The 26,875-nt window shown below is 45.9% G+C and overlaps 2 protein-coding genes and 1 long non-coding RNA gene across 5 annotated transcripts in view; 1 reads left to right on the top strand and 2 right to left on the bottom strand.

Moving 5' to 3' along the window:
* Positions 1 to 3,269: 3,269 nt before the first annotated feature.
* On the bottom strand, positions 3,270 to 6,641 carry LOC142053584 (uncharacterized). The gene is made up of 2 exons (XR_012659267.1): positions 6,170 to 6,641; positions 3,270 to 5,441 (listed from the first exon to the last, which is right to left on the bottom strand). It is a non-coding gene; the product is annotated as an uncharacterized LOC142053584 (long non-coding RNA).
* Positions 6,642 to 6,664: 23 nt separating this feature from the next.
* Positions 6,665 to 8,776, top strand: LOC142053583 (GSK-3-binding protein-like). Its single transcript, XM_075085425.1, has one exon. It carries the CDS (start codon positions 7,233 to 7,235, stop codon positions 7,845 to 7,847), a length of 615 nt encoding a protein of 204 aa, XP_074941526.1. The 5' UTR covers positions 6,665 to 7,232; the 3' UTR covers positions 7,848 to 8,776.
* A 2,297-nt stretch (positions 8,777 to 11,073) lies between these two features.
* ESRP1 (epithelial splicing regulatory protein 1) overlaps positions 11,074 to 26,875 on the bottom strand; it is a 53,397-nt gene continuing 37,595 nt past the window's right edge. The window contains exon 15 of one of the 3 annotated variants that reach the window (XM_075085419.1): positions 11,074 to 12,429. The gene's annotated coding sequence lies outside the window, so the exon portion shown is untranslated. Of the gene's footprint in view, positions 12,430 to 21,813; positions 22,026 to 24,302; positions 25,188 to 26,875 lie in introns of those variants that run through there. The other 2 variants (XM_075085423.1, XM_075085424.1) reach the window with 2 other exon arrangements.

Genomic DNA, 26,875 nt, shown 5'->3' with positions numbered 1-26,875 from the left:
CACTGGGATGGGTGCAAGGGCTTCTTCCGCTCACTTCCCCACTGCCTGCTCTTCCCGCTTCAAGGACAACGCAGCCTGCTCCCCTCCAGCTACGGAACTGCCACAAATCCAGGTCTTGCTATAGAGGAAAATTAAAATCACAGTTGGTTTATGTGGGTGCCCTTGGCTGTGAACTGTGGCGGTTCAGCAGGACCCTGAGAGAGGAAAAGTGAATGACGCAGGAACTGCTCCATGTCTTTTACTATAAGCCAAAGCTTTTTTTATATCCAAAAGTCTTGAGAGCCCTACATCAGAAGGAGGTAAGTGACATGACCTGTGATACTGACTCTAAATTATGCATGCATAATAGCACCCAAGGATCTCATGAAATCTATTATGTTGGACGTAGTACTCTGAAAGGTTTGTAACCTAAAGGGCTGTTTTTCATTATCCACTGAGGGTGAATTCAGCTCTAAACAAAATATACAGGAAAACACAGTTGCTAATGTGATGGAAATGATTACTGTGTAATAATTTATGGATCTTTTTCGTTGACTTTGCTATTGGGAAATTCACTGTCTAAATGTATTGGCTGGATTTAATAAGGGAAAATCAGACTGACCTAATAGGTGGCTGGAAGATAAAATAAGCAGACAGGGTAAAAAAAAAAAAAAGCTTGAAATAAGCCACTTCTTCACAAATACATGTGGATTTTTAAAAGTTAATGAAAAAAAATTTAAAAAAGGATTGCAGGCAGATCAAAAGGACTCTATTAGGTAAAAAGGCGGGCGGTGCAGCGGAATCAGGCTGTCACACGCATAATTTTTTTAGAGAGAAGAAGGAGAGGTGTTTCAAGTAGCTAGACCTACTTGTCTTGTTCTGAGGGGCTAATAAGACTTTAGAAAAATGAATATGAAGTTTGCTGGTTTTAAAATCTTTTGCTAATCACAGATTCACGCAGAGAAAAAATGGCAGGGATCAAACTTCAGGCTTACTAAGTACTACTAATTGACACCATAGTGCTGTGCAGGACTAGAATAAGCAGGAAAACTGAGGAATCTATGATGAGATGAGTAATACCACAAAGAAAAGGAAAAAATAGATGAGCTGTGGTCAGGGAGCAGGAAGAAGGAAATGTAACCATATCTATAACCACAGCAGCTGCCCCAAGATGTTTCTCGTCTGAGGGTTGATCATGCTTCTGTGAGGAGCAAGTTTGGGCCCTAAATTACGCAAACACCACAGTTCAGATTCAAAACAAGACGGGGTTATCAGATCTCAGGTGGTGCCTGGTTTTCTTTTATCTTCTTAAGTAACAGTCATCTTTTTCTAATGGCTTAATGTCAAAAGTATGGTTGAAGGAGGGATTTCAATGAAGAACACTGGTAGTCATGCCCAGGTTCCATTGATTCAGTGGAACTGGTGCTGGTCCCTGTGGGACAAGTGCTCCCTTAATTTTAGACAAGTCTACTTCAAACACAATTAGACAAGAGGCTTTTTTTTTTTCTTTTTTGGCCTACGTGCTGAGTGAGACACATTACTTGTAATCATTATATACTAGTTTATTGATTGTGGCTTTTCAGTATTCAGCGTAGATAGGCTTGTTTTAACAGAAGTGTCAAGAGACGTGTCTGGTTAACAAACAATTACCGATTGAAGGTATAACAGCAAGCACAGGGATTCTGTCAGGACGTGCAGAAATGTGCAAGGAATTCTAACAAAAGGTGAACAGGATTTTCATTTGAATCTGTGGTATTTTTCAAAAGATGTTGCAAAAGTCTATTTTCATGGGATTTTGGGGGTGGTTCGATATTTCATTTTCATCTCTGCTTCCTCTATTTTAATATTTGAAAAGATCAGACAAATGGAAATTATTCACCGGAATTGCATATATGGAAAATCCATAAGAGCCCATATGACGGATTACACAGGCCCATAGCTTATAATATCATGTTACCATTGAAACGTATTCTGGTTATTAGGAAAGCTGGAAGTGAGTCAATAATTTGAATAAACAAACAAAGACCTGGTTGCCCCGTAGTTTAGTGCATCCCTGAGATGTCTGCAGGCTCCTTTCCCACGCCTGCTGTCTCATTCCTAAACTAGCAGAGGCTGTTGTGCAAGGCAACCTGACAACTCCTAACGAGCAGGTAGCTTAATGCACTCTTCTGAGGCAATCCCTGCACACCGGGCACCTTTGTGCATTTGGGGCAGGCCCAGGGAACCTGCAGCATCTTGTGTATATCAAATGAGGGAGAAGAGGTTTTGCAGCTTAGGGAAAGGGAAGGATCAGCTTATCAGGCCAAAGGAAGGTTCCTGTGGACCCTCCAAAGGGGACGTGCATCCTGAGCCCATGGATGATCTGGGATACAGCAGTTTGGTGTGTCAGACACTAGAAGAAGATGAGAAGGTAGAAGAAGGTGCCAGCTTTAGCTTTTCCCCTAAAGACCATTCTCTTGTGTCCAAAAGATGTAAGAAAGGGTGACAACTTCAGCAAAAAGAAGTAACAGCCTCACAAATGACGATGTAGTTCCCAGCCTTGCTAGGAGGCAGTATCCCCACATGCAAAGTCTTAGGTGATTGACTGGGATAAACAGAAACAATACAGGAAAGGAATAAATCCCATACATCTGAATTCAGTTTCTTCTGTTGGGACAAAATATGCATATTTGAATTTCTTAAGGATGAAAGCTCGTGTTTTCACAAGTAACTAATGTTTCCTGTTCCCATTAAGGTCCCAGACTGGGCATCCAGAACCACATAAAACTGTTGGCCAACAGGTCTATATTTACCCTGGGAGTCGGGGTAAGACACAACATTTCTGCTTATTAATTCCCCTGTTTTAATGTGTTTGGCTTTTGCAAATTATGACACAGTAAATACACTTGTGTCACTTAGCAACCTCAGCTGTTTCTAAAGGAATGTCTTTTGTTCTTGGAAATCTATTACAAACGTAGGTTACAAAACGATTATTGGGGAATCTAAACTCATCTTATTTGGATGGTGTTCTGGCCTCTCCCCATTCTGCATTTAAAGTGTACACAGGAAATTAATTTACTTTGCACAACTATCCTTCATTGACACTATTCTTATGAAGAGAAGCTCTGCATATTTAATAGATATGACAGAAGTTTCTGTTGAAAATAAGAGACATGAGAAATGCCTGGAGAAAGAAAGGAGTAGAAAGGGCCTCCTAGTCACTGGGTTCACCCAGTTCAAAGCCCTCTTACTGTGTTGTAAACAACACTATAAATACTTTATCATTGCAATGCAACACTGCATAGTCTCTGTCACGAACTTATCAGCCTCATTTATTTCCATACACAACACCGAAGTCTGAGATCATGGATCACGCAGCTCCAGCATAAGGGTTCGAAATGTAAACACCTGCGCAAATTACGTATTATTTCTCATTTCACTTTGATTGGGTTACTGGGTTTTCCATAACAGGTTAGAACATGTGCGCAATCCTGAACACATACATGTAGTGGAAGGGCTGAGATTACACTGGATTGCGGACTTCGAACTATTTAAATGTTTTCTTTCTTTGTCCTTAATAGGTTTAAAGCTCAGAAGTCACTTACAGTTGTCCACCTTGTCAGGATCGGTACAAAAGGTAAGATACATAGATTGACCTTTATATTCTGAATATGAAACGTATCCTCAGGAAGTGCTTTAATATTGTGCCAAAATTTTATAGATGGCCACATAATTAATATGATTAGTACTTGTTTATGAAACTCGGACTTTGTCCTCTGCTAGGGATATCTGAAAGTCAGGTATTAGTAAAAATATCTTAAAGGCTGTTTTTTAAAACTGTGAACAGATAAAGTGAGAGTGCAGATGAACACTAATAACATAAAGGAACCAATTATTGTTTGCAGCTGTAACATCTTGCTAATAGAATGACTTAGGCAACAATTTGCAGTGGGAATTTTGGCAATCCCAGAACAGAAACAGACAATACAGAGAAATGTATCAGGGGAAAACAAAACCAAACAAAAAAAAAAGATCGCAGCAGCGTTCGTTGTCAAACTATTGCTCAGAAAAATGTTGTCAGTGGTCAGAAAAATCTTGTCAACAGTTTTGCCGCTCTTTTCATCCTTTTATTTTTAAAAGCACCTGCCCCTATCCTTGATGTTTTGGGTTTGGGGTTTTTTTAATTGAAATTATTGTGGTAAGCTGCTAAAGTAAAAGCAGCGCTGCAGAACTCATCACCAGCAGTAGAAGACAAAGTATGATAAGGAGGCTGCGATTCTCTCAATCTAAACTGGCCGAGTCCAAGTGACCTGGTGGCTACAGCTGAACAAGCCTCTTCCTGGCGGCCAGCCCTGCCACCGAGGCTCACAAACTGTGTGTCAGGGCAGCTGAGTGTACAACAGCCACTTCATTGCAATACCCACTGTTGAAGTTGTTCTCGTTTCTGCAGAGAGGCACTGGCAAAAAAACCTGGCAGCTCCTAAACTGCTGTAGTGATTTCTGCCGGGCACATCTGATGGTGGCTGCAGACAGTTTAGACCTGCTTCCGTCATGGATTGGGGTTTGACTCCAGAAGGGTGCTGACATGCTGAGATCGGCTCCGCAGATGTGAGCACAATGCAAATTCATACTGAGCCCCCTTTGGCATAGTTTTCCCCTCCATAAACAAACCTTTGAGGGAGAACTTCAGATCTGATGTAGGATATACTGTCTTCTCCAACATTTCAGCTTTGCTCTTGTCTTTTACTGTAGAGAGAGCAGGTAGAATAGCAACGTAATGGCTGAGGTTCCCGATTCCTCTAGGAGAACATAATCTGAAAGGCCTTTCTCCTGATAACTCCTTGAGGCAGGCAGATCTGCAACACTTACTTTGCTGACTATTCTCAAAACTATTAACCCTGATTAGTAGCATTCAATGTAAATGTTTTCAGTGGGTTTAGTCCTCAAATCCTCAGCAGGTACTTAGTCGATTGTCAATCAGTCATCACTGAAGCTGTACATCAAAAAAAGATCTGAGGGCATCAGGATTCTGCTAATGGCGGTGCTCTGAGCTGCCTATCTGTGGCACGGATCTGCTCTATCCTGCAAACTTTTCCCAGCGCTGCTGTTGGTTAGGGATGCAATGAAGCACGATTTATGATTATCATTGCTGGGCTCATGAAAGCCCCAGGTGTAGATGTAATCACAAACAGCACTGAGCTTTTGCTGGTATAGCTTATTTTGCTTTTGTGGGAGGAGAAGAAAAGGCTGGAATAAGCTGTACCGGTTTATTGCAGTTTTGCTTGCACAGAATACCAGATTACCTACTCAGAAGTGCTCAGAATATAGATCTCCCTCGGAGCTGAAGCAGATCCATCCACCGCATCTGTGTAGGCCTTTCTTTATTTCACTTGAAAAGATACTGCATAATTAGGGAACAAGGGTAGAAATGTTTTCTTAAAAATATATTGGTGTGGGGAAACAAGATCCCAATTTTTCATTACCTGTAGAACAAAACAATCTGAGTTTTAATGGCCAGTAACTAAGAAGGTGCTGAAAGTATCAGTACATTACATATATCTGTGAATAAAAAGTATGCAGTTAGGTAGCATGTTTTACCCCCAGCTCATATAAATCCAGCCTGGAAATGTACTGGACTTGGACTCTTAGGCTGGAGCGCCCAGTAACACGTTCAGGTGACGGGCACGTTCACAAACACATGCACACACACACAGCGTCTCTTTTGTTTTGCACAGCAAGTGAAAATTGCTCAGGAAAACATGGACAAACAGACCTAAGCACATGCCCTTTCCTTTGCCAACTGCTTACTGATTAACCAAGGGCACGGTGCTGATAGCAGTTATGTGTGTGAGCAACTGCCGTTTTACTAGCCGTTCCCCGGCAGTGGCGACCGCACGCCCAGCTACATGAATGAGCGTGTTCTGGACTATGCCCCCAGTGTTTTGACATCCAGAAAAATGTCATTTAAGGCTCATTGTAGAAACTTCAGCGCTTGCTTAAAGGACGTGATGGATTCGAGGAAAGGAATGGGACTGGGACAGGAAGAGGCAGGACAGAGCCTTGGTCCAGGCGACAAAGCAAAGCAAACGGCAGGCAGGTAGAAAACCTGAAAGAGCACCCGCATAAACTTGCTTCACGCACGTTAATTCTAGCGATGGAAAATAAGACCCGCAAAGGCATTTCTATGCCAAGGAATTAAACCCAAAATCACCTCGGAGGCGAGGACACGGCAGGCGCGCTATGCAGAGCCGTGATGGCCGAGTGCGAACTGGGGCCAGCACAGCGGCGCGATCTCAGCGCCGGGCGCTGCAGCACCAGCGCGTTGCCATCTAGAACCCACATCTTGCGGGAGACTTGCTGTAACGGGCATTGCAACGCAAGCACCCGCTCTCGAAGGCACTAGCGCATCGCGTCAGCGCTCTCTTAGGGATACGCAAGCAGCGCTTCCACGTGCCGCGGTACGGGGCAGGCGGGAGCGTGCACAGCCGGTGCAGCACGGCACCGAGCGCCCCGCGCCCCGCACCGAGCGCCCCGCACCGAGCGGGCACAGAGGCGCCGCCGCACGCTCCCGCACGGGGCCCTTCGGACCGTTCACGGTTTCCCGGTTCCTGCCAGGCCGGCGGGGCCGGGGCAGGCGTGGTACCGACCTTCCTTCCTTCCCTCTCCTTTGCCCCCCGCCACTCCCACCCCGGTGTCCCCCCGCCCCGCCTCCCCTCCGGGCACTCGCCCTGAGGCGACTGGCAGCCCCCGGCCCCCCTGCGCCTCTCCTCAGCTCGCCCCGCCCCCCACGCCCCTCCTGCCAATCACCCTGGCCCCGCCCCCGAGACCCGAGGTGCGGGGTTTGAAAGCGGGCCGGTCCACGCGGCGCTCAGACGGGGGGGGGAAGGAGGGCGGAGGAAAAGGAACGGCGTGACCGGTGGCGGCGGGGCGGCCTCGCCCGGCCGGTGGTCCCTGCCCGCGGAAGCCGCCGCCGCACCGGCGGGTGAGCCTTCTCCTCCCGCCGCGCGGGGTGTCGGCGCCGGGAGCGGTGGGCGGGCGGTTGGCGGCGGGGGCTTTCCCCCCTCTCCTCCCCCTCCCCCCCCCCCCCGCCCGGCGCAGTGGGAGGCGCCCGGGATCCCGCGTCACCCATTGTTTACAAACCAACCCCAGCGGGCCGAGCTCCAGCTTCAACCGCAGCCGCCGGAGCCGCGTGTGCTCGCGTGCGCGCGGGGCGGCGGCGGCCCCGGTCCCGCTGCGGCACCGGCACGGCACGGCACGGCGGGGGGCCGGCCGACATGCCCTGCCGCCCGGGCGAGCGCTTCCTGCTGCTGGAGCGCTCGGTCGCCGTCGGGCAAGCGGGTTCCAAGGAGGTGGACGCGCTGGTGGCCAAGCTGGGCGAGGTGCTGCAGCTGAGCGCGCAGCGGGGCCCGCCGCCGCCGCCCCCCCGCGCCCCCAAGCACCTGGGGCCGGGCAGCGCCCGCGACCGCGCCGCCCCCTACTCGCCTCGCTGCAGCGGTAGCGGCGGCGGCGGGGGTCTGCTGGCGCCGCGGGGGCCGGCCCCGCCGCAAGCCCACCCGCAGCACGCCGAGCCCCCGCGGCCGGACAGGAGCGGCCACCAGCGGGTGACCAAGCAGCTGTGCGGCCGGGGCTGGCTGCGGAGCGCCGCCCGCCGGAGGAAGCAACCGCCGCCGGGGCCGGGAGACGGGCCGGCGGAGGAGGAGGACCCCCACCGGCTCCTGCAGCAGCTCATCCTCTCCGGCAACCTCATCAAAGAAGCCGTCCGGCGGCTGCAGCTAGCGGCGGCGGCGGCGGCAGCGGCGGCTTCCACGGCCTCCAGCGGCAGCGCCTCGGCGGGGAGCAGCGGCGCGGACGGCGAGTCGGCGGCGGCGGCGGTGCAGCCCTTGCAGTAGCCGGCGGGGAGGAACGGCGGTGGCGGCGGCCGGGTCGGAGGAGCGCGGCTGGGGCGGCGGCGGCTGGCGGCGGCGGGGCCCCCCGCGGGGCGGACTGCGGGAGCGCGGTGCTGGCTCCGCCGCGATGTAAGTCTACCCCCGCGGCGGGGCGGCGGCGGCGGCGGCGGCGGGGGACCCCCCCACCGTTACCGGGCGGGGTCGTTGGGGGGGGGCACGCCCCAAGGTCACCCCCGAGCCCCGCCGCTCTCCAACGGCGGAGGCCGTCCCCAGCTGTTGTTGTGGGCCCCCCCCCCCCCCGCTCCCCTTCTCTGCCTTCTCCAGGAGCTCCTCCTCCTCACCCACCGTCCCCCCCCCCCGCCGGGGTTGCCCGGCCGGGGCCGCGGACCCCCCCACAGCCGGTCCCCCCCGGCCGCCGCGGGGCCGCTCCGCCGCCGGGCTCCCCCTCCCAGGAGCCATTTGCAATAATTCCCCCTGACCCCGGCGGGAGGTGTTTACTTTTCCCTCCCGGGCTGGTTTGGATTTTTTGTTTGCCTTTTTTTAATTATTATTTTAACGTTTATTGTTATTTTTTCCCGTTGTGACTGTACGAAGCAGTTTTTTTAAAAAAATGTGAATATCAAAGCTGGAAGGCAGCTGGACTTAAAATAGTAAAGCCTGATGAGTGAATGGAGCCTGAGACGCATTGTTCACATAAGGTAGCCGAAACAAGTTTGGTTTTGTTTTTCTACCAAAAAAAGAAGAAAAAAGAAAAAAAAAAAAACAACCTAAACCACCCTTCCCCGACAAACTCAATGGCTCGAACACAAGGTGCAGCTGTTGATTTTAAATATATGCACTTCGTACCGGAGTGGTTGAAATGTGTTCCTGATTTACAGGACTTGCTGTCTTAATTAACCTGTCTGTATTGAATAAACGTGGTCTTGTTTTTATTTTTGGGTCTGTGTCTCATTGTTAAGGGGAAGTGAATTTTGGTTCCTGAGAACAAAACTATGGGTGATGCTCTGATAGGCATGTTCCCCTTGATGTTCTTTCAGTTGTGAGATCTCCATTTTGCAGACAAAAAAAAAAAAAAAAGCCCAAATCCCCACCACACTCCGCATCGCCTGATGCAGTGGGACACCGGTTATTAATGCACGGAGATGCAACTGAGCCCCTTTGTTTGCCAGCAGCGCTCATTCGTAAGCCCTGAGACGCCCCTTCGAGCAGCCGAGAATGTGGCTGTTGGAATTTGTAAGTCAAATCATACTGAAACCAAAATTAGGTATCTTTTATAGGGGAAGGAACAGAGCTTGTGTTGGTTACTTGTTTGGGGTTTTTTTTTTTTTCCTTTCTCCAGGGAGGCGGGGCGGGGGGAGAAGACTAGAAAGGAGGGGAGAGGGGTCTAGGCAGTAATTTCTTCTTAAAAATCTGTAAAACATGGAATTTGATGCTGGTGTTGATTAAGTTCCAATGCCTATTCTGAATAGCTTCCTTGGTAAAATCCTACGTTAGGTTTTTAGGAGTCAAAGAAATTAGCTTCAAGATCAGAACTGAACACATCAGACAGACTGGAGCATAACAATCTCCCAACCCCCACTCAATTTGAGGTAAAAGCTTCTCCTTTGAAGAAGGTAGCAATCCCACATGAAAGAAAATGGAAGATGTTTGCCTTTGTCCAAGAGAGCAATTTGAGCAGCTACGTTTACTTGTGCGATTAGTTCTTTCAAGAATACGTTAAATCCACCAAATATTTCAGATTTCTTTCTCTGCTACCAGCTACTGACAGAAACTGATGGTGAAGGTTTTTAAAATGTCTTGCTGAATTCCTCATGTGCTAGGAAAGTATGTGATGTTATTATTAGCTTTATCTTGATTAATTTATAAGTAGAATGCAGTTTTTCCATATCAAAGCACGTAAAATGCAATGGAAGAAGTTCAATGCATTTTAGAACATCCTTAATTACTAACATCTGAAGTCCTCTTTCTCATAACTTATGCTGCTTTTGTGGCATTTTGCACAACTTGGAAAGGATTCAGATCAACCATTAGTTCTTATCCTCTAATACAATAATGTGATGTGTAGGTTGTCCTCACTTCACATGAATTATTTGAAATTTTCGTGTTTCTTTCTTAATTCAGTAAAAAAAAGTTCAATAGAATGTAAAAATAAATCTTAGCTTCAAATATAACCACCAGCTAACAACTGAAAAAATAGTTGTTCTTATATTTGTCCTTTAGATACTCAGGCAGATAGGTATTTGCTGTGCTGATGCTGAATTTGAACCCTAGGATGAGTAGTTTAATTACCTTTACTAAAAGAGCTGGAGGAAACAAGCTTAAAAACTGAGCATAGCCGACGGAGCCCGAGTTGTTACACAACTATGGTTAAAAGTATATGTGTGGCTGTCAGCTGAAATTCTGAAAGCTGGCCTGGTTGACTTGATTTTTTTGCCACTGATAATTATGCATCGATTCTGCATCCCCCTTCTTCCCCTCCTTCCCCCCTCCCCAAATACTAGCCTCTGTATACTAATGAGAACAGCTAACTTTACAAGTGTCCTTTGTAGTCATTGAAAGCCTCGAGACATTCCTTTTAAGGATTTTACTAGAATAACACTTTTCAATAAACTGGCAGTTGAAGTGAGGCTTAGAAAAGATGCTAATAAATTTCACAGTGACTGGCTGTTTTTTAAGCTTTCTAAATTACTTCTAAAATAGCTTTTACTTACTCCTTTGTGCAAGGCTGGGAGATGTATATATGAAAAGGGTTATAGTGAGCTAAATGTTATGTAGAGTGTGCGATGATTTGGTAAAAGGGTTTTTGGCACTTGTGTCGGTGAGTTATGCAAGTTATCTGAAACATCTTCATCACTCGTAATGTGAACGTTCTAAGCTTGTGCCAGCAGCCTTTATCGTCACATCGTCCTTATAAGTCTTTAGAATTATCTTCTTCAAAATAGAGGTCATGTCACGTCTTCATAAGGGAACGCATCGAACGTGGTTTATTTTGGTTTTGGAAGCCAAATTTTACGAGATGTTGGATCAATTGAAATACTGCCAGAAGGATTCCATTGATTCATTGCAAATTCTCTTTTTCAAATATTACCTTGTGCTACACTAAGTGGGCATACGAACAAAGAGGAACTTTGATGTAAAAGTCACCGACTCCTTTGTTTCCTAAATAGGCAAAAAAAGGTTGAACAGTGAAGTAAAAATTTTTGTAAGCTTCTTTTTTTGTTGTTGTTTTAGAGGTAGGGTTTATTTAATACATTTAGCCTGTTCTGGTCCTCAGATACCAATTACTTGGTTTCTGGAGAAGCAAAAAGCAAATCTGGATACATGCTACGTTTGGCCTTCACACAATCCTTAGACTATCTTCATTAGTAAGTGAAAAGGTAATTTGTCTCAGCTTTAAATTTGGAATAAAATTGTATTTTCATAATAGGAATTTAGCTAGGTTTTCTCTCCTTTTTTTTTTTTCCCCCACCTTGTGAGGAAAAAATTGTTCAACACACCAGATTGTGCAGTGGATCGCATATGGGCTGTAGGGTCAAAAATAAACCATTTAGCTACTTGTAACAAGTGATACTGCAATGCATTGGGGAAGAAGTTTCTTTATCTTCAGGGGGGGCTATATTTTTGGGGTAAACTTGATTTTAAATAATTTTGTAAACAAATGCCCAGAAGACTCACAATCTCATCTTTCAATGAGCCTCTCTGGTGTTGCATTAGCATGGCACAAGGGTGCCACAGCTTTTCCATCAGTAGTCTACACTGCCGCTTAATTGCTCCTGAGTTTTCTCTATATGACCGAACAAGTGTTTTCCTGACCCCCTCCCCAAAACTCAGCTTTGCACCTTTGTTATATCTTGCTCTTTCTACTCTCACGTTCCCTGAGCCCTTGAAAGTAGCGCAGTTTAGCCAGCAGTCTGGCAGGTAAAACAATTTCTGTCCGCTATTCCCCCAGTGTCTCCTGTCTCCCTTTTAGCTTACTACTGCATATTGCACTGGCACTTAGAGATTCTTGTAAAAATTATGTTGGTATAGTACTCGGCATAATAAACATGGTAGGAAAGTAGAGACTCTGCCCGAAGTTCTTAAAATCATGTTTTAAAGAAAATAGCAAGTGCATCTCATGGAAGGCATAAGGGAGAAGAGGCATGTAGGCTGGATAATGCACAGCCTAAGTTCTGGCCAGTCCCAGTGCCACGGGCACGTCCATCTCCATCTAAAGAGTGTCCCTCATTCTGTCCTAGTCCCTGGCCACATGGTTTTCCTCTCCTCACCCTGCATTCCCCCCTTACCCAGGCCATTATTTTCAGCTTGTGGTTGTAATCTTTCACTTTTGCACGGTTTTTGTCCATGTTGTATTGCCTTTGCCAAACATTAAGTAGCTTTAGTCTCCTCAGTTGTTTTTAAGTAGGTATTTTTTACTTGCTTGTTCATTTGGCTTCAGATATTGTAGCTCAGTGACTTCTTGGTAGCCAAGATCTGTTTTACTTCTTATAAACCTTGCAGCGTATGAGTTGGAGGGCAAGTTGCACAAGTGTCTTTCATCTTCGGTTTGTACAACATGGAGCAGAAATCAGAAGTGAAATCCTAGCTGCAATGAAATGAACAGATGAAGTTAACAGAAAAATTCAACTTCTATGGGTATTTCCTCCTGTGTTTTTTTTAGAAGTGCTACGGTAAGTACATAAATGCCTTTGCAGCAACACAAAAATTACATCGGCAAACTCATTTCCTGAGTCAATAAGGTTGGTTCACTTTTTCTCTTCCAAAAATGATCCTTTAGCTGTGTGACTAATCTCGACCACCTTTGTCAAAGCTACAGAACTGCCATTCTGCAATTTCTATGGCAAAAGGCAGCTGCTAGAGAAGAAGGAATTGTGCCCTTGGTGAGAGGAAGGCTGTAGTGTGCCCAAAACGCACTAGTAGACACTGTAGACTCCACAACAGAGGAAGCTCCAGGACATCAGGCACCATAAATTCAGAGGCGTGCAGCATTAGCTGTTCCTTATGCAATATCCTGTATCTAAATTTTGTTATTTTTGCTTCCCATGACCTAACCTGGTGGTGTCTGGTAGAGTAATACAGTCAGCTAAGGGTACCCTTCATCGCTGTAGGCACTAGGAGATCAACAATCAAAAGAAACTGTAAAAACACCTCGTCTCTGTGTCCCCCATGTAATCACTGACTTGGCAGGACTTTCGTGAAGAGGCGCTAAGGAAAGGCTGTAAGCTCCTGAACTATATGAAGAAGTTTAGTATGTTCAGTTCCAACCCCAAGTAGAGGTTTTATAGCAGCAACAACTGTAAAGCTAGGGAGGAGAAAAAACAACTGCTGCAGCTTTTACAGTTGGAAGCCAAGTGGTAAGTTAGAGAATAAATAGACCTGCTTTCATTTTCCTCCCATGTAGTCAGTCCTCATCCAAGGAACTTTACTGCTCGCTGGCACGCTACGGGGCTTGTGCCATCGGCTGCCCCTCAGAATGTGGCGTCCGATTGATTTTACAGTCCAGAGAGGTTGTAGTCTTCCAGCTCAATGGGATCACTTCTAGGAGCAGCACTGAATTAAAGAAATACATTTTTCATTTGGTGGTACACGATGAAAGAGCACCAGGATGAAAATATTTTAATTAGAGGAAATGGATCCTGGCTGGCTTAATACTAAATATTTGCTGCTCTAAGCATTTTACCACAAGAGGTCGAGGCTTATTCTATCTGTATCACAACAATTGTCCTAGTTTCAAGGCTTAAATCTACTGAAGCATGGGCTCTAAGTTAAGGTGAAAATTCGGATTATTAGTGTTCTTTAATTGACGTTGCAAGGCCTTTTCATTTTTACAAGACTAGTTTTCCACAGGAAACCAAGCAGTGCTGAAGCAGGTGGCTGACCATGTGTATGTACATCCCCAGCTTGTCCTGAAGGACGGGAAACGAGGGGGATGTTTAATCCTCGCCTGTTGTTAGCAGGCAGCATTAGCAGTTGGTATTCTGGCAATACCTAGCTGTCAGTCAGTGTACAGGTGTGCCCCACTAATGTGCTATCTCATCTGTACGTCATTTTGGAAAGTAAAAAAGAAGATATTTGCATTTTTCATCTTGCTGCTCTTCTGCTAGCTTCCATCAGGCTCCTTAGACAGCTGCTTTCCTCCAAGGCCTCTGGTGTAAACTTCCTCGGCCGCTTTCAGCTCTGTCCTGAACAGTGGCTGGATCCTGGGTCACAGGGCATGGAAATCTTATTCCCATAAAAAAGGAATATGTCAGCCTGGATTTTGTCAGACTGGTATCAGAATGAAACTAAGAGATGGAAATTCCCACCTCTGCATCTGTATAGATCTGGTTTCCCCCCTTTCTTTTCCTTTAAGAGGAGCTACAGAAGTCAAGCACCCTTGAAAGTCAGATTGCCTACCTCAGTAAGGATTTGGAAGTGATCCACTGCCCCATTTTTCACTTTTCCCATTATTTTGCTGGAGACCCTTTCACGGCACATTTGGTTTGTGCTGATCCTGTTCTTCAGCCTGCGGTAAGATGCTCCAGGGCTAAAGAGCAAGCACACATAGCATGGGTGGTGTGTATGTACACACGCAAGCATGGGATCAAATGGGAGTTGCTGAAGCAGTACTTGCACACAGGGTCAAATGTGCAGATGTTTTACTGACACTAAGAATAAAAGATAGTCCTGCACAAGGGACATTTGCTATTAAATAGCTTTACATTTAGATTTTAAGGAAAAAAATTAGTATGCTGCAAAAATTATGGAAGAATATCATTGTGCTTTTTGTCTCTGTCAAAGTTGAGGCAAAAGTATTTGTAGTGCAATACTGCATATGTCCTGTGCGTGCATCACCCTGATAGCTGCTCCTGAACAGGTGCTATCTTAGTAAAAGCAGATCAGACCCTATCAGAACTACCAAATTATTGTAAGAAATAGAATTTGAAATGGGTTTTGTTTCACCTGCTTTTTTGTAAACAAAGCAAAAATCCACCTGCTTCTTCCTAAACAAAACGAAAGTTCTTTTTGTCAGGTATATATCCTTGCTGAATGACTCTGTCAAGGATGTCTTCATGCAGGAGTGACTTGAAGTTTGCAGCCAGCATAATACCGATCTGCCTCATGATAATAATTGCTTTAACTTATTTATTATTAAAAGTCTCAATTCTTTTGGCTTCAATATTTTTGAATATGGTTGCAATGTTTTTTCTCATTCATAAGACTGAGAATGCTTGAATGAGGAAAAAAAAGAGATTTTTCTCATATTTTCTAGAGTCAGAAAAGTTTTCCTTCAAGGTGAGGAGGAAAAAAAAAAAAGGGAAAATTCAGCTCAAAACCTAATTGTGAATAACATGTAATGGTTTCCGGGTGTATCTGATTGGGGAAATTACATTACAAACTTATTGTCACCTTTAAGTACAACTAGCACAGACACCTAGAAATTGAAATTGTGTTATCCAGGAGGCACTAATTGTAAGTCCATAAATTTTAGAAAGTTCTAAATTGGAGAGGGGAAGTTAACTTGAATGTTAAACTAAACAGAAAGAGCAAAGATTTTCAGTGGGCAATTTCAACTTTGCAAGTAGTCCACTCCAACTTATTTGAACTCCTGGGACTCAGTGGAGGAGATGAATGGATTTACACTGGAGGTGATCTTCCATAAGTGACAGTTCACATAATAAAATCTTTAAAACTCAAGGGGTTGCCATGCTGGGTAAGACCAGAGCTTTAGGCAACTCAGTATCTCAGATGCTGGTGAGCTGCTTCATACCAGCTGCTCTATGTTGGAAGATCCCCAGCAGTTTTCATTCTGATGTCTGGCCATTTGGCTCCCTCTTGGTTACATAGTTTACCATCCCTTCTATACTCTCGGGTTTTAGATCTTTAGCCATGGTTACAGTTGATTTTCTTACTAGCTGTGCAAGGTGGTGTGGGTGGTCCATTGCTTTTGGAGCCAGGAGACCTGACCTGCTGTGGTCATTTGGCCTGTGTATGCTTGGATGTGAAGCTGGCTTCTATGGAGGGTGGTGGGAGGGTGGGCAGGGGAGCAAGGTTCCCTCTGGGAGACACAGAGAGCCCAGCCAGCCCATCAGACATACCTGGTGGCTGCCTTGGCCTCTGGGTGTAATGCTGAGGACTGACAATGAAACAGCAGGAATGGATGTTGCCCAAAGGGATGTGGGACTGGAAGTCAGGCTGCATGAGAAAAGACTCCTCAGAAAATGTTGGAGTTGGCCAGGCAGAGAAACAGACGATGAGCAAGAGAAAATGCTCCCCAAAGAGGTGACATCTGAACCAACACAAGGGCATGAAGGACTATGAAAAGAAAATGGTTTCAGACACTCTAGACCAAAGGACCGACACTGAAACCCAGAGGTGTGCGTAAGCCACAATTCCCCTTACCAACTCCTAGAGATGGTGATTACTAAAGCTTTGAGAGCAAATTATGGAGCCCCATTGTGAGACAGAAGACTGTAAAGAACCATCTGGAGACCTGTATATAATAACACGCTTCCTGATGAGGAAAAACAGTAGCCATAGAAAACTAAGTCAAACTCAGGCAGCTTCCCCTGACTGTCTATGAAAGGGTGCTGGCATGTGGACACTGACATGGGCAGCACTCATCCAGCTCTTCCTTCTGTTCTGGTGCTCTCTTGACTTTGGCACCTGCCTGTGTCTCACTGGGCTTTTGCCCTTTTCCTGTTGCTGATTGTCTCTAGGACTGTGGGTCTGCACTGGCAGGACAGACATCATTTGGGGGCTTGACCATATTTATTTCTGCATCAGTACTCCTCGATACCCCAGCACCTGAGGTCTGAATCTTTTGTCTAGTGCTGCACATAGAAGACTCAGACTCTTCCATCTTCCCTAATGGGAAGGGGAAAACCAGCACTGCCCAGGTCTTATTTCCATAGCTGTGGCTATAAAATAGAACCTGACTGATTATTGACTCTTTGGCTATTGCAAAGCTGGTGCTTTTGAAAGCAGTGAAGTGGCAGTTACACCTTCCTCTTCAATTTACCTTTTTTTTTAAGTTAGTTGCTGCTGCACTTTAACTCATATCACAATGAGCAAAATTAAGTACAAATAGTATCTATTATTGTCTTGCTCTTCTTCTGACTGTACAATCAGCAATGATGACGAAACTGTTGTCAATACCAAAGACCTCAGTACTTAGTTGTCAGCACTTATGTTGTCAGCATGGGCTACCCTTGCTGTTCTGTGTGTGGTACTGAGAGTCTCACAGCTGAGATTCGTGGCCCTGGGTGATCCTGGCATCAATGGCTTCCCTTGAATAACTGCTGTTATTCAGTGGGGTTAGAACTCTCACTGTGTATGATGATGTTTCTGAGGCACAGAGAAGCTGATTAAATAATTTACCACGTCCTTATGTTCTGGATATAAGGAGAAACCTCTTCCCTGTGAGGACAGTCAGACATTGGAATAGGTTGCCCAGAGGTTGCAGCCTCCATCCTTGGTGGTTTTTAAGATCAGATTGGATAAAATGCTGAGTAATTTGGTCTGACCTCAGATCTGTCCCTGCTTTGGACAGGCAATTGGATTAGAGACCTCTTGAGATCCTTCTGACCTGAATTTTCCTACGATCCTACAAAGTTGGCACATCCACCTAAAACAAAATATTCCGTTCTAAAGCAGTGCATGGAATTTACCCAGTATTTCCTTAAATCTCATCTAGGAATAAGGAACCCAGGCTACGTGAACATAGCCCTTTGGCAAGGACTCCATCCTTTGTGCTCTTAGGACTGTGTCCATAGTGGCAGTTCTTCTATCAGTAAAGCCAGTGCCTTGGACTTGACAAGAGCTGACAACACCCTCTGTATCAGGAAGCAGTTTGTTGTGAACCAGTGACTTCTCAGAAAATGTTCTAGTCCAGTGCCCAAGTTGAAGGTTTCAGATCGCTGCGACTAGACAACAAAACCCCCTCCATTTTCAATTGTTCAAACTGCAAATTGAATGTGAGGTCAAGTTTCTGTTTGCTACAGACTTAAATTCTCAGACTTTGATTCAGATAAGCCACAAGCCTGAGACCATCTCTCAGACATGTCTGTGTGCTCCGTATGCCTCTGGTCTCCAGTGCATACCACCCTATTATTCTTTTAGCATTAGGAAATTAATGAGAGCCCACATTATGTTCTTAACAGGACAGGGCCAGCCCAGGCAGTTCAGCTATCCAGATCTCCTGAAGCTCACAGTTTAATCTGCAGTAGCATGGCCAAGTTGTTCAGTCAGACCTTCTGACCCAGAGCATCTCTAAGCCTCACCTGGAATACAGGTTGGCTGGCTTCCACAGGGACAGCTTCTTCGAGGGCAAACAAAACTCCCCCAAGCTCCAAGTTATACAAGCTCAATTATAGGAAAAAACAGGGAAAGTTTTCTATGGTGGCAGAACACTATGGTATTTCTTAGCAGAGTCAGACATTTGTAACAGAGGCACGTATGCTCCAAGAGCAGAGCATATATGTCCAACACATCTCAAAGAGGCAACTCTATGGAGCTAACCATTCTTTCCTAATTAAATATCAAAAACGGGAAATGATGGATGGTTTAATCAGGCCCCTTTACATAATTTACTCTAGGATAGAAGATTATTCACAGCATTTCTCAGATGTGTCTCGGAACAAGGGCTTTTCTTAATTCTTCTTCTCTCTCTTATCTGAAATGCTGTGTGGGAGGCATGACCACCTCCTAACGCAGCAGTGCAGGCAGGGAGCACTACTCCCTGCTATGAACCACTGCAGTCCTCTCCGTTGTCTCTGTCTCTGCCTTTAAGAAACTTGAAGAGCTTGTTTGGTTTTCGAACAAAACTGCTGAACTGTTTCCTCTAATACCCTATTATTCTACCCGGCTGTAATGTACCGCTTTTGATTTTTGCTCAGCTGGTTTGCTAGCAAACTCCGTTTGCATATATATGTACTGCACTGGCATGCCAAGAGACGAGCAGAGATATGTCTGTCCGGCTACGTGTTTGGCAAAAACAAACCAATCCTTTTATCACCAAATGAGATGCCATTATAGCCACCCTCTGGCCTCGCCCTCAGCAAAAATAGGCTATAAAAAAAAGGCAGGTCTCCTGCCTGTCCTACTAGAGTCAATGAGAAAAACCTAGTCAAAGTCAGCGGTGCAGGGGCCTTAACCTTTCCTAAATTGGTGGCGCAATTTGCATTGCTGATGGTGTGGTGAGTCAGCGTGGATGGGATGAGTTGGTCGGTGGTTAGCAAGCACTCCACGACTTGGCACAGATACCCGCTGCCGTTATGTCATTGCTGGAGATGTATTAACACCTTGCCTAATCTGTGTGCTTTCTTGGGGGGATTATCCTCACACCTCCCTCAAGTGTGAAATAGAGGGAGAGCGCAGACAAACTCAATCTTTGAGCGCAGAGATTCAGGATCTGTGCCAGCAGCTCGTGTCAGCTTTGCGCCTCTGTTTTCCCATGTCGTGGGGCTGTGACAGTGCAGACGGGCACTTCCCATTAGATACTCACAGACACTGAAAATAGACACTCCATTACTGTAGCACATTAGCTGACGGTAATGATAGGGCTCTGCTTACTAGTTCAGTTACATGCTGGCAATCTGGCCACTTTGCATGCTTTATTTATCAGGTATTAATTGCAACTTCCACTTAACCACCCCCAGCCTAAATTGCTGCATCGTCCGTTGCAGCGATCAGACATCTACTAATTTTGCTTTTGTTATTAGCATCAGAAAACTCAATTACAGGCGAGCAGGCATGCATACACAAACACAGTAGTAGGTTTGTGCTGATGTTTTTAAAGATACACATCTGCTGATGCTAAAAATAGGTCCTTGTCAGCAGCTTGGTAATTTTAGGCTCAATGAGAATTCATCCCCATGGTAACTGTACAGTTGTTGAATCATTTATTATTTGAGCTTCAAAATCACAACAGTGCTGGCAATTTTCATCCTCTGAACATTTTTAAGGACCTTTTGCAGTACTCCTTGCTTCACACCATCAATATTTATCAAGCAAACAGCACTAGCCTTCAACTGACTACCTGCTTCTCCTCGGCCATATCGGGACTGGGACACTCGATAGCAGGACAGCAGTTTAAATAGGTTTCACTTTTGTGATAACAGCAATCCCACTGGCATGGCTGTTTGGCTGGGGATGGTATGCACCAAGCCCTGCAAACTCCCGATTGGCAAAACGAAACTTTAAAGTGCAGACCTAAGCCTCAGTCTTTATGTTGAGAGCCAGAAAACAAGATAACTCAGGTCTCTCTGTTGCAAGAAGTTTCACGGATAAGGGGCTGGTAGCTTCTAACTGTGTAGATAGGTGCGGTTGACTCCAAGCTGGTGGGGGAGACACACTGCCTGGATTCGTGGAGATAAAAGCTGTTTGTACTTTCCCTTACAGATAATGCTCACTAGCCATCTTGTGCTAAACCTAAGAGAAGTCAGACTGAGGGGTCGCTCAGACTCCGCTCTCACGTAGCCTCCAGAAAGCGGGACTGGGGGAAGCTCTGCAGGATGGGGTAGGGGGGCCGTGACCACCGTCAGGCTTGAAACAACAGAAATAGCTCAGCAGCAGAATCACTTCTTGCATTGAAATGAGGTGCCTGAGACTGATTTCAGGATGGATTAAATCACAGGCAACAACTCCCTCACCAGCTGCCCACATGATTTTTGCTGCACCATTCCTGACCATTAGATTTACTAGAGGGCGCAATACAGAGGGCTGTTACGCTTTAGGTAGGAGAGGTTCAGTCCCTTTTAGTCTGACAAAGTGGGATCCAAAAGACTGACCCAGAAACACAGACGCTGTTCCCAGGTGTCAGCAGTTGTGAAGTGATACAGCTTAACAGAGCTGACTCCTCCTAGGTTAAACGTCATAGCTATTACATACTGTCATGACTGATGCCATATTTTTAGCTGAAATGCACTTTCATTGTATGAGATTTTAAGAAGCTCTTGGACAAGGTAATCTGCAAGGCGCTTATAAATTGCCTTTTGTCTTATTAGTTCAGTTGAGTTGAACACAGCAAAATAAGGATGGGCAAGTGCCTCGTACAGCCGCTGTGCAGCTGCCTTCCACCTTAAGCAGCTTTCTGTAAATCTGTCAGTATCCAAAGCGTGTTGTGCACCACCCGTACGGGATTTGTCAGGTGATCCTGGCATGCACTGCGGGGAGAGCCAGCGTCTGCCGTCAAGAGGAGCTCGGTTTCCCCTCCCATGCAAGTGTATGATCACCGCTGATGTCAGTCCAAGTCACCTACATGCAAAGGAACAATACAGTGCTTTCCCAAAGGGCAGGAGCAGGAGAAAGTGGCCTGTCCACAAACCAGCCCCCAGCACCAAAGTTCTCTCCTGGACAAACGGCAGCTCTTCTTTATTCTTTATTCAAGCATCTGGTTGCTCAGTCTGTTCATTTAATTAAACCAGAAATTTCCTTCCCTCCAGTTGGTTCAGCCGCTATATATTTATCCCAGAGCACATACAGAGACAGGTTTGGAAGATGCTGCCTTTTTTTATTTCCACCTACAAGCCTCCGTCTTCCCAGGCTGGAAAATGTGCTTTGTGGCTGCAGCCTCAGCTGGTGGAGGCAACACCGGTCTTGCTGCGCCGCAGCCAGAACGTTTCAATGGGAGAATTACTCGCCTGTAGCATCCAGAAAGCCGGTCACAGCTCATGGATTTTATAACAAGGTGGGAGGGGGAGAAAAATCACCTGCACAATAGAGCAGAAGCAGTGTTTATTTCCAAACTCGTTATGGCCAAGAGCTTGTTTCCAAGTAGGTTTTTTTTTCATTTGCCCCGCAGTGCTGGGCGGGTGACTCAGCTCTGCCCTGCAGGCTGCTGCCCATGAAGATGGGGTGGCTGTGCCAGAGCCCCCAGCTCTTCCCAAACACTCTTTTCCCCTTGTCACGAAGACTGAGGATCAGAATAATGACCTCAAGTACGCTGTTACTGCCCTGTGGTGTACAGCTAACCACAGCACCCAGGTTTACGTTGTCAACATTTATTAATTTTTACCTTGTTATACTTTTTTGATCCTGCTTGTGGATGGGGGACACCACAACATCATGTGATGCCCCGGCAGTGTTGCTGACCACGGGTCCCTACAGCCCATGAGCTCCTGGGGTTGCACAGCTGTACCCCAGGGTTTGAAACTTTAGCTGTAGTTTGTCTCCTCCAATACAGGATGGATGCTTTTTTATCTGAAGTCAAAGAGAAACAATGAATGTATGATTCCATTCTGCTATTTTTGCTGTCACTGTTTGAAAAAGAATCAAGTGATAAAGCCCATCTATCAGCTCTATCTTACTAGCTTTTTCTATCTGGTTGTAACCGTATGATATGTTGGTTAGCAAAAATAGTGCATGTACAATTTGTATCAGAGTAGTGACAAGGGTCCTTTAACCAGGAAAGGCACCCGAGCAGCAGGGTGCTCTAGAAATGTCGTCACTCCATAACTTTGTGCTTACTTACAATAATTTGTAAGAAACATTTATTCCATTTAACATCCCTTCCCTCTCCACCCTGCATGCAGATTTCCATGGGCTGAAGCTTTTTAATAAATGGCCTTCTTTGTTCTTCATTTGGCATGTATCTTGCACGTGAAGTTACACACCAGTCTCCTAAGACATGCGGGTGAAGCGCTGCTGTGCCATTTCAGGCGGTACACACGTGCCAGACGCTGTTGCTGCCTGCCGAAAGCTGGCTCAGCTGTTGGCTGGGGACCTCACAGCGAGACGCCTTCCTCTATAACCTCACGCTAGCTTTGATATAGGGGCTGCGAATGGAAGCAAAGAAGGGTCAGGGGTCCTCTCCCAGTTTCTGGCAGCCAGAGGAGCAGGCAGAGGGACACACAGACAGCACAGACAGAGCCAGAAGTCCCTAGATCACAGCAGTCCATGCTACTCCCCACTGCATGGATGGACACAGCACATGGGGTTTGGTGTTAGAGATCTCAGAGTGAACACTCGCAAAATCCCTTTTTTGCTGCTGATGCTTCATTATACAGTGACGGATTCTCTCTACAGGCAGCAATGTGTAACGGCTCTCTAAAAAGCAAACCAGGCTTGCTGATTAATCTAGGCCATCTTTAATTTTCTCTGTGCTCATTTCTGTGCACACTTATTTCATTCCCGTGCTCTGACAGAAGGCTGTCACTGCTAAGTGCACCTAAATGTGACTGCAGCCACGTGAAAGAGGACTCCCCCTCCCTTGCCATCGGGGATCTGACTGCAGTAGGGCTGGCACAGCCTTAGCCCCTGCCCAAACCCCCACCCCAGACTCCAGCAGTAATTCATAGCGGGGCCTCAGCACTCCCACCCCAGGCTCCATGAGTATGGTTAACCCAGGACCACTCTTTTATCACCAGTCAGGCTCAAAAGTCAGGACGGTATTAATTGTTGATTGCTGGGGTAGACAAGGTTCACAGCTTTTGTGGTGCAAATCACTCCTGCACTTGGCTTCTCTGCTGTGGAGCAATGAGATAGGGTGGGATAAGCTTCTGCCCCCTGTTTGCCTGTCGTGGGAAGGCTTGGTTGAGTGTGGTGTGATTTGATGTGCTAGTGCTACCATCAGAGTGAGAGCTAGAGCTGTGCCTCCAGCTGGCCTTCCCTAAATTTTGCCTGTGTCTTTTCAGGATGTTTCATTGCCTGGGATCCTGTGATCCTCTAGTGACAGCCCAGTATTGGTGGTTGTGCTACTTCTACTCCCTGCTTGTTCCTGGCTTGCCTTGTCTGTGCAGCCACCACTGTTGATCCAGCTCCAAACTGTGGTCAGTAATAGGGAACTATTACAGTGGTTAAAGATCTCTGTTGCTTCTGCATACCCAAGAGTGCCCTTGGCCCCTCAGAGCCATGCGTAGGCCCCAGGGCAGTGTGTGGTGGCACAGGGCCAGGTGCAAGCATGGCTGGGGAGGAGGAAGCGATTTTCGGTTGGGGTTGTTCTCATACTATGAAATCATGGCCCCTGGGTATGAATGGGGGCTTGCATACTTTGTAGGCAGAGGTGATATCTTTCATTAACTGGAGGGATAATGTTGAAAAAACCCCAAAGTTTGGGTCTCCAGGCCCTTCCTTGGGTATGATATTTCTGTGTTTCAGATATCTCATAGGCAGTCAGAGCCAGCCAGGGTATGGTTTACTGGAGGTCATATGGGCTTCTTGCACGGTTATAGCTGCTAAATTGGTCCTCTCCCTCAAGCCCAGCCAGGCTGATGTGTGCAGCCACATCTCTCACAGCAGTAACTGAAGCGGTGGGGTTGACATTTAATAACTTCTCAGTGTGGCCACGGTGCTTTTTCAGCTGTTTTCCAGCTCGGTTTTGTAGCCCATGCTTTGGCCACATGTCTTTTCAGAAAGGTTTGCTCCGACTCTGTTACTAAAGTGTCTCATCACAGGAGCTCCCACATCAGACAAGGATTACGCATCCTCCGGAGAGATGCAGGTACTAAGCCAAGTAACTGCCACGCGACGTGCAAGAGCCACAGGAGAACATTTTTTATCACCACGCTCCATTTACGCCATGAAAACAAGTTTTTTTCTTTGTCTCCAATTCAGCACAGCATGACCTTCCATCAGCTTCTCAAACCAAGCAGGGCAGAGGCGGCAAAGGTAGATGAAAGCAAACTCATCTTGCTTATGCTCGCTCTGACTGCCCAGGCTTGTTTGCCAAGTAGCCCAGTGTTCAAAAGGATCGCTTGGCTCCCTTTGCGGGTGAGGATGCAGGCGAGAGGGGCGGCTTACATCTCCATTCAAGTGATTAATGATTAAACAACAACAAAAAAGGAGTCCGCGTGGATCTGTGAGCTGAACGTGCCTGGCTGGGCACACGCTGAAATAACTGGTTGCTTCGAGGTGGCACTGAGCCCAGCAATGCACCGGCTCCTTCCCAGTGGTGTGGGACCAGAGAGGGGAAGGGGCAGGGGCTGGACAGGGGATGCTGGGGAGCGGGCTGTGCCTGCCCCTCATGGCCTTCTCTCCTGGGGCAGCGCTGCTGGACTCTCGCTTCAGGTCCCTCTACTGCAGCTTTTGCCCCCTTCCCTCCCCTCCAGCACTGCCCTCCTGACAGCCCTTCTCCCACTGTGAGGGGCACAGCCCGGCTCTACCCCTTCCCCAGCTCCAGGGAGGCTAAGCAGGTGACCTTGGAGAAAGAGCAGGGTGGGATAGAGCTGGGTGGGAGCATGGAAAACGGCAGAAAGTCCATACTGAGGGAAGTGGGTGGTAGAGCGGGAGAGGGCATCTTCACCCTCAACCCCACTGGAGCACCTCGTTATAGGGAGGGGTAAGAGTCTTCTCTCTCTTCTCATCATTTTGGCCAGTTTCCACCCGCTCTGCATTTTAACAAGGTCCCTTGCTGAAAGTGTTAAACTATAAAAGAGAGAAAAAAAAAAAAAGGCGGTGCAGACATTGCATTTTCATTGCAATTTGGTGCTTTCTGGCAACATTGCTTTTAGGATCTCGCCACTTGTAAGATCCCAAAGTACAGCAGTCCTAGTATTCAAGGATGTTGGCAGTGATAAAAGCACCCTGAAATACGACATCTCCTTTGACAACGGCACTGCTGTAATTCAGACACCAGGACACGCACAGCTTTGGTTGGCAAGTTACTAATTATGGGTTAAAACCACTTTATGTTCACTGACTTGGGGTATTCCTTTGCAAGTTACTTTAATCAATGTACATTTATTTTCAGCTTGCATTCTTTGAAAAGAAAACAACCAAAACCCACAGACCAAAATATAATTAAAGACATCAAGTATAGGATAGTTTAAAAATTGTTTGGTTTTGATGGCTCAGGATGCACGATAGGAAGTTTGGGACAAGAAATTTCACTGGTGTCAGGCCTGGCAAAACAGAGAACACCAAGCTCTCTGTAGCTGCCCGCAGGCAGTGTGGAAACTGGCTTTTCCCAACACCTGCTTAAAGCTCTTGCCATCATGAGATGTTATAGTGACGTTATCCCTCGTCTTGCAAAAGTGCAAATAGAAGAATAAAAATTTGCGGGGACAATTTTTAGGAACTCCTTTAGGCTTTAAAAAAATCTTACCCTAAATGTGGGGTGTTTTCATAGAAAGCAAATGTGACAGAATTCTCTTTTTTTTTTTTAATTGTTTTAAAATGAGAAAAAGATTGTAATGTTCCTAGTTAAACAGTGTAACTTCATGCTGTGCAGGCTGGCATACTGACCACAGAGAGCACGTAAGTGATAGACAAAAGCTTTTTAAAAAAAAAATCCTTAACATCAGGGTGAACAGAGTTGTCATTTCTTAGGTTATGCAGGCTAGTGGAAGGTGTAATAATCTTCTGCAGTTTAGATTTTTTTTTTAAACATATAAAACCATTAGATTTTAAAATATTTTTTACTAAGGCTGTAGTTCAGAAGGTGAATTTCCTCCCTGTTATTAAAATAATTTTAAATATAGTCTTTATGAAAGTATATTTTTACAATGGTTTTTTTTCAGATTAATTCCACATTTAACCTTCATATTATGTATTAATTACACATCTGAATACCTGAGTGATATATTCACTCTCAAATTCAATCAATAATCTTAACCTTAGAGAAAGTTACGTCATGGAATTGGACTTTGATCTTTACTGATGGAGTCTCAAGCTTTCCTGCTTAAATAAATAAAATTGCCTCCAGCTGAGGTATCTGAGATATTTAAAGATATCAAAGCCATGAGATTTCCCAATTAATCTTGCAGAAAGAAAACCGAATATACACACACGTTTTCCCCTTTTGTAGGAATCGCCTCATTTCTAGTTTGTTTGATTTCTAAAACATACAACCATTACAATGCAGGCATGGTAAACCACTCAGCTTTCGGTTAAATGAAATCTAATGTTGTAACAAATTAAAACAGACTGACTTATTGAAAAAGAATACAAAGGATTAATAAACAGAATTCAAAGAATCCCAAACATGAGAGAGCTTGTGAAAAGTAGCACAAGATGCAACGCAGATCATATACATTAGGATGTGCATCTATCTTTACAAAATCTGAGGCCAGAGTCCTAAGAAGAAAGCAGTATCATCGTAGAAAGCAAGGCTG

Source organism: Phalacrocorax aristotelis, chromosome 2 (genome assembly GCF_949628215.1).
Source record: "Phalacrocorax aristotelis chromosome 2, bGulAri2.1, whole genome shotgun sequence".
Lineage (NCBI taxonomy): Eukaryota > Metazoa > Chordata > Aves > Suliformes > Phalacrocoracidae > Phalacrocorax > Phalacrocorax aristotelis.
Note: the sequence above shows the minus strand (reverse complement) of the source record. Positions and strands in the feature narration are given on the sequence as shown.